Genomic DNA, 13,464 nt, shown 5'->3' on the forward strand with positions numbered 1-13,464 from the left:
TAAACGTAGTACTAATTCTACAGTGATGACATCACAATATGTCTCACTGGCAAACATCCTGGTCATGGGAGAACAGGAGAGTAAACTGTGTTGAGGTTTCAGCAAAAGTGTGTGTGTGTGTGTGTGTGTGTGTGTGTGTGTGTGTGTGTGTGTGTGTGTGTGTGTGTGTGTGTGTGTGTGTGTGTGTGTGTGTGTGTGTGTGTGTGTGTGTGTGTGTGTGTGTGTGTGTGTGTGCGTGTGCGTGCCTGTATGCGTGTGTGTTCCTCCGGTGGTGTCTTAGTGTGAGGGTCTGTCTGTGGACAGGGACTAGTCCCTGGGAGACTGATCTGCAGATCACTTCCAAATCAAATCTCCTCTCTTCTATCATGTGGTGGTGTTGAATAGCCACTCATCTGTATGGTCAAAAGTAGTGCACTACAAAGGGAATAATGGTGCCATTTGGGACACTTTTTCCCTTTGTAGTGCACTACTTTTGACCAGGGCGGATAGGGCTCATGTCAAAAGTAGTGGCCGACATGTGGAATAGGGTGCCATTTGGGACTCATTCAGATACGCATACAGGCACACCACACACACATCAGAACACTGATAGTTTCAATACCAGACTAGCTGCATCAGAACACTGATAGTTTCAACACCAGACTAGCTGCATCAGAACACTGATAGTTTCAACACCAGACTAGCTGCATCAGAACACTGATAGTTTCAACACCAGACTAGCGGCATCAGAACACTGATAGTTTCAACACCAGACTAGCGGCATCAGAACACTGATAGTTTCAACACTAGACTAGCTGCATCAGAACACTGATAGTTTCAACACCAGACTAGCTGCATCAGAACACTGATAGTTTCAACACCAGACTAGCGGCATCAGAACACTGATAGTTTCAACACCAGACTAGCTGCATCAGAACACTGGTAGTTTCAACACTAGACTAGCTGCATCAGAACACTGATAGTTTCAACACCAGACTAGCGGCATCAAAACACTGATAGTTTCAACACTAGACTAGCTGCATCAGAACACTGATAGTTTCAACACCAGACTATCTGCATCAGAACACTGATAGTTTCAACACTAGACTAGCTGCATCAGAACACTGATAGTTTCAACACCAGACTAGCTGCATCAGAACACTGGTAGTTTCAACACTAGACTAGCTGCATCAGAACACTGATAGTTTCAACACCAGACTAGCGGCATCAGAACACTGATAGTTTCAACACCAGACTAGCGGCATCAGAACACTGATAGTTTCAACACCAGACTAGCTGCATCAGAACACTGATAGTTTCAACACTAGACTAGCTGCATCAGAACACTGGTAGTTTCAACACCAGACTAGCTGCATCAGAACACTGATAGTTTCAACACTAGACTAGCTGCATCAGAACACTGATAGTTTCAACACCAGACTAGCTGCATCAGAACACTGATAGTTTCAACACTAGACTAGCTGCATCAGAACACTGGTAGTTTCAACACTAGACTAGCTGCATCAGAACACTGATAGTTTCAACACCAGACTAGCTGCATCAGAACACTGATAGTTTCAACACTAGACTAGCTGCATCAGAACACTGGTAGTTTCAACACCAGACTAGCTGCATCAGAACACTGATAGTTTCAACACCAGACTAGCTGCATCAGAACACTGGTAGTTTCAACACTAGACTAGCTGCATCAGAACACTGGTAGTTTCAACACCAGACAAGCTGCATCAGAACACTGATAGTTTCAACACCAGACTAGCTGCATCAGAACACTGATAGTTTCAACACTAGACTAGCTGCATCAGAACACTGGTAGTTTCAACACCAGACTAGCTGCATCAGAACACTGATAGTTTCAACACTAGACTAGCTGCATCAGAACACTGATAGTTTCAACACCAGACTAGCTGCATCAGAACACTGGTAGTTTCAACACTAGACTAGCTGCATCAGAACACTGATAGTTTCAACACCAGACTAGCGGCATCAGAACACTGATAGTTTCAACACCAGACTAGCGGCATCAGAACACTGATAGTTTCAACACCAGACTAGCTGCATCAGAACACTGATAGTTTCAACACCAGACTAGCTGCATCAGAACACTGATAGTTTCAACACCAGACTAGCTGCATCAGAACACTGATAGTTTCAACACTAGACTAGCTGCATCAGAACACTGGTAGTTTCAACACCAGACTAGCTGCATCAGAACACTGATAGTTTCAACACCAGACTAGCTGCATCAGAACACTGATAGTTTCAACACCAGACTAGCTGCATCAGAACACTGATAGTTTCAACACTAGACTAGCTGCATCAGAACACTGGTAGTTTCAACACCAGAGTAGCTGCATCAGAACACTGATAGTTTCAACACCAGACTAGCTGCATCAGAACACTGATACTTTCAACACCAGACTAGCTGCATCAGAACACTGATAGTTTCAACACCAGACTAGCTGCATCAGAACACTGATAGTTTCAACACCAGACTAGCTGCATCAGAACACTGATAGTTTCAACACTAGACTAGCTGCATCAGAACACTGGTAGTTTCAACAGTAGACTAGCTGCATCAGAACACTGGTAGTTTCAACACTAGACTAGCTGCATCAGAACACTGATAGTTTCAACACTAGACTAGCTGCATCAGAACACTGATAGTTTCAACACCAGACTAGCTGCATCAGAACACTGATAGTTTCAACACCAGACTAGCTGCATCAGGACTCATAGTTTCTGACCGGTAGACTCGATGGGCAGGCAGGCTGCATCAGGACTCATAGTTTCTGACCGGTAGACTCGGTGGGCAGGCAGGCTGCATCAGGACACATAGTTTCTGACCGGTAGACTCGATGGGCAGGCAGGCTGCATCAGGACACATCGGTTCTGACCGGTAGACTCCATGGGCAGGCAGGCTGCATCAGGACACATAGTTTCTGACCGGTAGACTCCATGGGCAGGCAGCCCAGCTCCCTGATGTCCTTTGGAAGGGTGCACAAGGTCAAACAGCTGGCTGAGTTGAACACCACACTAATGTACTGACAACACAGTTCAGGAAGCTGTGATGCCTCTCACTCAGTCACTCAGTCACTCAGTCACATCACATTACATTACATCTCTCCTGCTATCCAATCTTAAAGTCAGTAGAACATCAGGGTCACAGACCAATTTATACAGTTATTGTCCCAGACAGTTCTTTTCAAAGCAATACTTGGTGGATGACATTTTGAGGCCAATGTCCCTTTCAAATGTCCCTCTCTGTGAAAAATTCAAATGGAAAAAGAAAAGCAGGACATTTTAAGTACTTAATTTGCATCCGACTACCATGCAGCTTTGACAGACTTCAATTGTATTTTTATGTCAGTATGGATGTTGGTCGTTGACAGTCTGCCCCTACAATCATCCACACACATGCACACCAATATACAGCTGCATTTTTACTGGTGTCAAGCACATCAATGTGTGAACATGGGGCTTGTGGTATAGGATGCGTGTTTCTCTGTGGGAACGAGGGCAGTTCATTATAACCATACAATAACAGGTTGATACGTTTCCATCCTATTGTGCCTGTCTGTCATGATAGGAGATTTATAAACACACGAAGAAGAAACAGTCACCTTTTAAATCACATATAACTAGTGAAGCTCACACAAGAAGTAACTAAGAGCCGTTGCAGAAAGGTGAAGATGAAAAACAACTGCTGTGTGTGAAACACATGTTGTCTGACACAGGCTATACAGTAGGCTGCTGAACGTCAACAACACAGAGACAGGTATGCCTAACTAGCCGTAGGACAACTTACAGGAATAGACTTTGCTCAAGGGGCAAGGAAGCGTATTTGGGCAAAAACAATGGGAGCTTTTAGCATTAACAATTCAGATGCTTTTGAAAGCAAGCACAGAAATAAATGGTTGGGGCCACATAGTTCTCCACTGTTGCTATATTCTATCAGTATTTCAATGCATTATTAATTCATATGCAGCTCTCAACTTACTCAGAGCAACTCTACTCAGATATTTCCATGGATAGTCAACGCTTCCTAAGCAGGTGAAGGTTCCGTATATTTATGGAAGGTGAAATTAGCTGCGTACTCAGAAGGGGGCGCCTTGGCTGTCCTCGTCATGCGTTGTAAAGCCACGGTCTCGTTCTGACATGACGGGGGCTCCCGGTTGGCAGGTTTGTGGCTGAGAATATGCTAAATGCTCTGTCATTGGCTGCTTCCGAGTAAACAGTGCTTTGGCATAGCAATTGATATCCTACAGCTGGAAGGTAGTGTTTGTCACACAAAGTGAGAGGGCTTAGAAAGTGAACGAAAGCTTGATGTAGGGTCTCAAAAGGAGGGATACCGAGGTTGTTTATTTTACATTTTCTAAAGAGAGGTATAGACCAAAGCTAAAGTAATAGATTGCCAAAATGCTTTGCCATGTTACCCGTCCGGATTCGGTGGTTATGGAAGTGGAAGTTGATACGAAGGCGAATGGTGAAGACTGTCTGAATAAGGTATGGATAGTCGATACTAATTAAATTCCCCCCCTTTCAGGTTGTTAATACTTTACAAACCCATTTGTGTCAAATTCCAGGTTATATTGTCCCGCAAGTGTAATTTACAGTGAAATGTTGAGATTGAAACGCAACACTTGGCAGCATGAGCGCGTGTGTTGGTTTGCCGAGGTGATGAATCCAAATGTTAATGTAAAGGCGAAGTTCAATGTGTTTTTGCTAGATTTTCTGCCGATGTCAGTTATCTCGAAATTGCATTGTCTGTCACAGGATAGACTACTCTACATTGTCACACACAGCATTACAAATAAGTATTATTGTTAAAAAACAAAATAAAATGACACAGCAATACAAATGAGCTTCCTCTATCGTGCAACAATGTTGCTTTGGTCGAAAATAAGTTGGCTATATTTTCCGTGAAATAGCCCCCCCAAAAAATGTTTTTTCCTGATGACACAATCAAACTCATTAAGTTGGTGATTTCCTAAATAGGTAACTTACTATTAAGGTTCTTTCTGAGGGAGTTGTTTCCTGGTAGTATATTCGCGATGAAAGGCTTTGTCAAGCCAAGGTTACTTCAGTTCATTTGGTTCCCCGGTGCATGCTTGGCAAATTGGCAATGTTATTGGGAAGCTTGAATGAGGGTTCCCATTGTTGACTAGATCAACATCGAATATACAATAGTTCCAAATTGCTGCGAAATCCGTTTTGAAAGAGTTAATAAATCAAATCAAATTGTATTTGTCACATACACATGGTTAGCAGATGTTAATGCGAAATGCTTGTGCTTCTAGTTCTGACAATGCAGTAATAACCAACGAGTAATCTAACCTAACAATTCCACAACTACTACCTTATACACACAAGTGTAAAGGGATAAAGAATATGTACATAAAGATATATGAATGAGTGATGGTACAGAACGGCATAGGCAAGATGCAGTAGATGGTATAGAGTACAGTATATACATATGAGATGAGTAATGTAGGGTATATAAACGTAAAGTGGCATAGTTTAAAGTGGCTAGTGATACATGTATTACATAAAGATGGCAAGATGCAGTAGATTATATAGAGTACAGTATATACATATACATATGATATGAGTAATGTAGGGTATGTAAACATTATTTTAAGTGGCATTGTTTAAAGTGGCTAGTGATACATTTTCACATAAATTACAATCACGCGTGCACAGAACTGCTGGTGCCAAAGACTGTACATAGATTCATGTTTCTATTGTGTTATGGACTGTACGTTTGTTTATGTGTAACTCTGTGTTTTTGTCGCACTGCTTTGCTTTATCTTGGCCAGGTCGCAGTTGTAAATGAGAACTGGCCTACCTGCTTAAATAAAGGTGAAAAAAAGGATGTAAAGTTAGTCCTCAAACCAGGAAATAAAAGGAACCAATGTGAATTTATCGGATGCTTTAATGGAGTTGTTTTCTAATGAGTTCTATGCATTCTAAATCATACATACTAGTCCTCATTCTCCGTCCTGTCTGGTAGTAGGCTGTCCTTGACGTAATGTAACTCCGTTCCGTCTGGTAGTAGGCTGTCCTTGACGTTATGTAACTCTGTTCCGTCTGGTAGTAGGCTGTCCTTGACGTTATGTAACTCCGTTCCGTCTGGTAGTAGGCTGTCCCTGACGTTATGTAACTCCGTCCTGTCTGGTAGTAGGCTGTCCTTGACGTTATGTAACTCCGTCCCGTCTGGTAGTAGGCTGTCCTTGACGTTATGTAACTCCGTCCTGTCTGGTAGTAGGCTGTCCTTGACGTTATGTAACTCCGTTCCGTCTGGTAGTAGGCTGTCCCTGACGTTATGTAACTCCGTCCTGTCTGGTAGTAGGCTGTCCTTGACGTAATGTAACTCCGTCCTGTCTGGTAGTAGGCTGTCCTTGACGTTATGTAACTCCGTCCTGTCTGGTAGTAGGCTGTCCTTGATGTTATGTAACTCCGTCCCGTCTGGTAGTAGGCTGTCCTTGACGTTATGTAACTCCGTCCTGTCTGGAAGTAGGCTGTCCTTGACGTTATGTAACTCCGTCCTGTCTGGTAGTAGGCTGTCCTTGACGTTATGTAACTCCGTCCCGTCTGGAAGTAGGCTGTCCTTGATGTTATGTAACTCCGTCCTGTCTGGTAGTAGGCTGTCCTTGACGTTATGTAACTCCGTCCTGTCTGGAAGTAGGCTGTCCTTGACGTTATGTAACTCCGTTCCGTCTGGTAGTAGGCTGTCCTTGACGTTATGTAACTCCGTTCCGTCTGGTAGTAGGCTGTCCTTGACGTTATGTAACTCCGTTCCGTCTGGAAGTAGGCTGTCCTTGACGTTATGTAACTCCGTCCCGTCTGGTAGTAGGCTGTCCTTGACGTTATGTAACTCCGTCCCGTCTGGTAGTAGGCTGTCCTTGACGTTATGTAACTCCGTCCCGTCTGGAAGTAGGCTGTCCTTGACGTTATGTAACTCCGTCCTGTCTGGTAGTAGGCTGTCCTTGACGTTATGTAACTCCGTTCCGTCTGGAAGTAGGCTGTCCTTGACGTTATGTAACTCCGTCCTGTCTGGTAGTAGGCTGTCCTTGACGTTATGTAACTCCGTTCCGTCTGGAAGTAGGCTGTCCTTGACGTTATGTAACTCCGTCCTGTCTGGAAGTAGGCTGTCCTTGACGTTATGTAACTCCGTCCTGTCTGGTAGTAGGCTGTCCTTGACGTTATGTAACTCCGTCCTGTCTGGTAGTAGGCTGTCCTTGACGTTATGTAACTCCGTTCCGTCTGGAAGTAGGCTGTCCTTGACGTTATGTAACTCCGTCCTGTCTGGTAGTAGGCTGTCCTTGACGTTATGTAACTCCGTCCTGTCTGGTAGTAGGCTGTCCTTGACGTTATGTAACTCCGTTCCGTCTGGTAGTAGGCTGTCCTTGACGTTATGTAACTCCGTCAGGTCTGGAAGTAGGCTGTCCTTGACGTTATGTAACTCCGTCCCGTCTGGAAGTAGGCTGTCCTTGACGTTATGTAACTCCGTCCTGTCTGGTAGTAGGCTGTCCTTGACGTTATGTAACTCCGTCCTGTCTGGTAGTAGGCTGTCCTTGACGTTATGTAACTCCGTCCCGTCTGGTAGTAGGCTGTCCTTGACGTTATGTAACTCCGTTCCGTCTGGTAGTAGGCTGTCCTTGACGTTATGTAACTCCGTCCCGTCTGGTAGTAGGCTGTCCTTGATGTTATGTAACTCCGTCCCGTCTGGAAGTAGGCTGTCCTTGACGTTATGTAACTCCGTCCCGTCTGGAAGTAGGCTGTCCTTGACGTTATGTAACTCTGTTTCTTTCTTGTCGCTGTTGAGAGACGCGTGGGAAGCACTCGAGGTGAGTTGTATTACCAGATGAAAAAGATCCCAATGTATTTTCCATCAACGCTCCCACTGGCTTTACGGCCTGCATATTGATGTGTACGAGCCACAGAGTCAATGGCAAAAACATGGTGATCTCAATCTCGTGTTTTATCGAAAATGCGCTAAACTTTTTTTTAGGCCTTAACAAACCAAATCAACTGAGGTTTTACTTTGATAGAATGACTATTCTGTTGACTGGTTTCCCCCTGATTGCTCTGTTTAACCTAATACACTGAATTCTTCTATTCTAAAGGTGTGTAGGAAGTTGGGAATCATAGAGGTGGACTACTTTGGCCTGCAGTTCTCGGGCAGTAAAGGAGAGAACCTGTGGCTCAACCTCAGGAACAGAATCTGTCAGCAGATGGACAATCTGACTCCCTGCCGACTCCGGCTTCGAGTCAAGTTCTTTGTGGAACCACATCTCATACTCCAGGAACAGACGAGGTATGGATATTCTGTATCTCTCACACACACACTTACCATCTTATTACAAGAGTCATTCTTTATGGTCCTTACGTCGTCTTGTTATGATTGGAAAAGAAAGCAAAGTAAATCTAGGTCATGTTACTCATTAAATATTCATATTACAAAATCTCTAACTCAACCCTTAACTGTTCAGATTCCCTCTGACTCCAGTCATGTGCTGTAGGAGGAGACGGTAAACAACCAGATCATTCAGCACTGTACTGTAGCTACTGTATCCTGTGAAGTTAGTTGTGACTTCCTGCTTAGGCTCTACAGTGGAGCGAACTACAGTAACCCCGCAGCACACAGGGTTACTACAGGTCATTGTGGAGCCAAGCGGAGCAGGGCGGGAGGCCGCCAGGAAATGTGAACTCTTTAAAGGCCCTGTTGCTGATGCCACAGGGTCCCTATGCCTGCCTGGTCCTGCCTGCTGAGCTATACAGCCCTCCCCAGACCTTCCCTGCTGGCTCTCATTCAAGTGAATGAAGGAGAAGTGGGCTCACTTCAACATTTGTTGTTGCTTTTTGCTGTTGGTTTCTTTTCTTTTGTTGACTTTCTCATTTAAGGAGAAGCGTTCTTGTGCATTTGTTTTTTTAGTTTCTTTTGGCTTTTGACAAAGTCTCAAAGGCACATCTCACCGTTGCGAATTTATTTAAATGCTAAAATGCTTTTACTACATACTCAGAAAATATGCATGAGTTAACAGCCTTTCACACTGGTCTTTTTATAGTTATTTTATCTCATTTAATATGCTCTTAGCTCTGTATTTTGTCAGCCTCATTTTTGAAATCGTTCATCTTTTCCACAAACAAAATAGAGAAGAAATGATCCTGTTTTCCAAAAAAAGCATGTTGAAACTTCTCTAGTGAATGGCCTGACACGCTGACTTCAGGCTGATAGATAACAGGACCTTTGACACGCTGACTTCAGGCTGATAGATAACAGGACCCTTGACACGCTGACTTCAGGCTGATCGATAACATGACCTATGACACGCCGACTTCAGGCTGATAGATAACAGGACCTTTGACACGCTGACTTCAGGCTGATAGGTAACAGGACCCTTGACATGCTGACTTCAGGCTGATAGATAACAGGACCTTTGACACGAAGACTTCAGGCTGATTGATAACAGGACCTTTGACACGCTGACTTCAGGCTGATAGATAACGGGACCTTTGACACGCTGACTTCAGGCTGATAGATAACGGGCCCTTTGACACGCTGACTTCAGGCTGATAAATAACAGGACCTCTGACACGCTGACTCCAGGCTGATAGGTAACAGGACCCTTGACACGCTGACTTCAGGCTGATAGATAACAGGACCTTTGACACGCTGATAGATGACAGGACCTGTGACACGCAGGCTTCAGGCTGATTAATAACGGGACCTTTGACACGCTGACTTTGGGGTTATAGATAACGGGACCTTTGACACGCTGACTTCAGGCTGATAAATAACAGGACGTCTGACACGCTGACTTCAGGCTGATAGATAACAGGACCCTTGACACGCTGACTTCAGGCTGATAGATAACAGGACCTATGACACGCTGACTTCAGGCTGATAGATAACAGGACCTATGACACGCTGACTTCAGGCTGATAGATAACAGGACCTTTGACACGCTGACTTCAGGCTGATAGATAACAGGACTTTTGACACGCTGACTTCAGGCTGATAGATAACAGGACCTTTGACACGCTGACTTCAGGCTGATAGATAACAGGACCTTTGACACGCTGACTTCAGGCTGATAGATAACAGGACCTTTGACACGCTGACTTCAGGCTGATAGATAACAGGACCTTTGACACGCTGACTTCAGGCCGATAGATAACAGGACCTTTGACACGCTGACTTCAGGCCGATAGATAACAGGACCTTTGACACGCTGACTTCAGGCTGATAGATAACAGGACCTTTGACACGCTGACTTCAGGCTGATAGATAACAGGACCTTTGACACGCTGACTTCAGGCTGATAGATAACAGGACCTTTGACACGCTGACTTCAGGCTGATAGATAACAGGACCTTTGACACGCTGACTTCAGGCCGATAGATAACAGGACCTTTGACACGCTGACTTCAGGCCGATAGATAACAGGACCTTTGACACGCTGACTTCAGGCTGATAGATAACAGGACCTTTGACACGCTGACTTCAGGCTGATAGGTAACATGACCCTTGACACGCTGACTTCAGGCTGATAGATATGGGACCTTTGACACGCTGACTTCAGGCTGATTAATAACGGGACCTTTGACACGCTGACTTCAGGCTGATAGGTAACAGGACCCTTGACACGCTGACTTCAGGCTGATAGATAACAGGACCTTTGACACGCTGACTTCAGGCTGATAGGTAACAGGACCCTTGACACGCTGACTTCAGGCTGATCGATAACATGACCTATGACACGCCGACTTCAGGCTGATAGATAACAGGACCTTTGACACGCTGACTTCAGGCTGATAGATAACGGGACCTTTGACACGCTGACTTCAGGCTGATAGATAACGGGCCCTTTGACACGCTGACTTCAGGCTGATAAATAACAGGACCTCTGACACGCTGACTCCAGGCTGATAGGTAACAGGACCCTTGACACGCTGACTTCAGGCTGATAGGTAACATGACCCTTGACACGCTGACTTCAGGCTGATAGATATGGGACCTTTGACACGCTGACTTCAGGCTGATTAATAACGGGACCTTTGACACGCTGACTTCAGGCTGATAGGTAACAGGACCTTTGACACGCTGACTTCAGGCTGATAGGTAACAGGACCCTTGACACGCTGACTTCAGGCTGATCGATAACATGACCTATGACACGCCGACTTCAGGCTGATAGATAACAGGACCCTTGACACGCTGACTTCAGGCTGATAGATAACAGGACCTTTGACACGCTGATAGATGACAGGACCTTTGACACGCAGGCTTCAGGCTGATTGATAAAGGGACCTTTGACACGCTGACTTCAGGCTGATAGGTAACAGGACCCTTGACACGCTGACTTCAGGCTGATAGATAACAGGACCTATGACACGCTGACTTCAGGCTGATAGATAACAGGACCTATGACACGCTGACTTCAGGCTGATAGATAACAGGACCTTTGACACGATGACTACAGGCTGATAGATAACAGGACCTTTGACACGCTGACTTCAGGCTGATAGATAACAGGACCTTTGACATGCTGACTTCAGGCTGATAGATAACAGGACCTATGACACGCTGACTTCAGGCTGATAGATAACAGGACCTATGACACGCTGACTTCAGGCTGATAGATAACAGGACCTTTGACACGCTGACTTCAGGCTGATAGATAACAGGACCTTTGACACGCTGACTTCAGGCTGATAGATAACAGGACCTTTGACACGCTGACTTCAGGCTGATAGATAACAGGACCTTTGACACGCTGACTTCAGGCCGATAGATAACAGGACCTTTGACACGCTGACTTCAGGCTGATAGATAACAGGACCTTTGACACGCTGACTTCAGGCTGATAGGTAACATGACCCTTGACACGCTGACTTCAGGCTGATAGATATGGGACCTTTGACACGCTGACTTCAGGCTGATTAATAACGGGACCTTTGACACGCTGACTTCAGGCTGATTAATAACGGGACCTTTGACGCGCTGACTTCAGGCTGATAGATAACAGGACCTTTGACACGCTGACTTCAGGCTGATAGGTAACATGACCCTTGACACGCTGACTTCAGGCTGATAGGTAACATGACCCTTGACACGCTGACTTCAGGCTGATAGATAACAGGACCTTTGACACGCTGACTTCAGGCTGATAAATTACAGGACCTCTGACATGCTGACTTCAGGCTGATAGATAACAGGACCTCTGACACGCTGACTTCAGGCTGATAGATAACAGGACCTCTGACACGACCTCTAACACGCTGACTTCAGGCTGATAGATAACAGGACCTCTGACACGCTGACTTCAGGCTGATAGATAACAGGACCTTTGACACGCTGACTTCAGGCTGATAGATAACAGGACCTTTGACACGCTGACTTCAGGCTGATAGATAACAGGACCTCTGACACGCTGACTTCAGGCTGATAGATAACAGGACCTTTGACACGCTGACTTCAGGCTGATCGATAACAGGACCTTTGACACGCTAACTTCAGGCTGATAGATGACAGGACCTTTGACACGCTGACTTCAGGCTGATAGATAACAGGACCTTTGACACGCTGACTTCAGGCTGATAGATAACAGGACATTTTACACGCTGACTTCAGGCTGATAGATAACAGGACCTTTGACACGCTGACTTCAGGCTGATAGATAACAGGACCTCTGACACGCTGACTTCAGGCTGATAGATAACAGGACCTCTGACACGCTGACTTCAGGCTGATATATAACAGGACCTTTGACACGCTGACTTCAGGCTGATAGATAACAGGACATTTTACACGCTGACTTCAGGCTGATAGATAACAGGACCTCTGACACGCTGACTTCAGGCTGATAGATAACAGGACCTCTGACACGCTGACTTCAGGCTGATAGATAACAGGACCTTTGTCACGCTGACTTCAGGCTGATAGATAACAGGACCTTTGACACGCTGACTTCAGGCTGATAGATAACAGGACCTTTGACACGCTGACTTCAGGCTGATAGATAACAGGACCTCTGACACGCTGACTCCAGGCTGATAGGTAACAGGACCCTTGACACGCTGACTTCAGGCTGATAGGTAACAGGACCCTTGACACGCTGATAGATGACAGGACCTTTGACACGCAGGCTTCAGGCTGATTAATAACGGGACCTTTGACACGCTGACTTCAGGCTGATAGATAACGGGACCTTTGACACGCTGACTTCAGGCTGATAAATAACAGGACGTCTGACACGCTGACTTCAGGCTGATAGATAACAGGACCCTTGACACGCTGACTTCAGGCTGATAGATAACAGGACCTATGACACGCTGACTTCAGGCTGATAGATAACAGGACCTATGACACGCTGACTTCAGGCTGATAGATAACAGGACCTTTGACACGCTGACTTCAGGCTGATAGATAACAGGACTTTTGACACGCTGACTTCAGGC

At 45.4% G+C, this 13,464-nt stretch overlaps 1 protein-coding gene across 1 annotated transcript in view; it reads left to right on the plus strand.

Annotated features, from left to right (window-relative positions):
* Nucleotides 1–4,119: 4,119 nt before the first annotated feature.
* The window catches only part of LOC129830766 (E3 ubiquitin-protein ligase MYLIP-A-like), a 43,242-nt gene continuing 33,897 nt past the window's right edge, over nt 4,120–13,464 (plus strand). The window contains exons 1-2 of the mRNA XM_055893468.1: nt 4,120–4,503; nt 8,127–8,317. Of these exons, the coding sequence (XP_055749443.1) occupies nt 4,417–4,503; nt 8,127–8,317 (278 nt within the window). The 5' untranslated portion in view covers nt 4,120–4,416. The remainder of the gene's footprint in view (nt 4,504–8,126; nt 8,318–13,464) is intronic.

Source organism: Salvelinus fontinalis, chromosome 32 (genome assembly GCF_029448725.1).
Source record: "Salvelinus fontinalis isolate EN_2023a chromosome 32, ASM2944872v1, whole genome shotgun sequence".
Taxonomy (NCBI): domain Eukaryota; kingdom Metazoa; phylum Chordata; class Actinopteri; order Salmoniformes; family Salmonidae; genus Salvelinus; species Salvelinus fontinalis.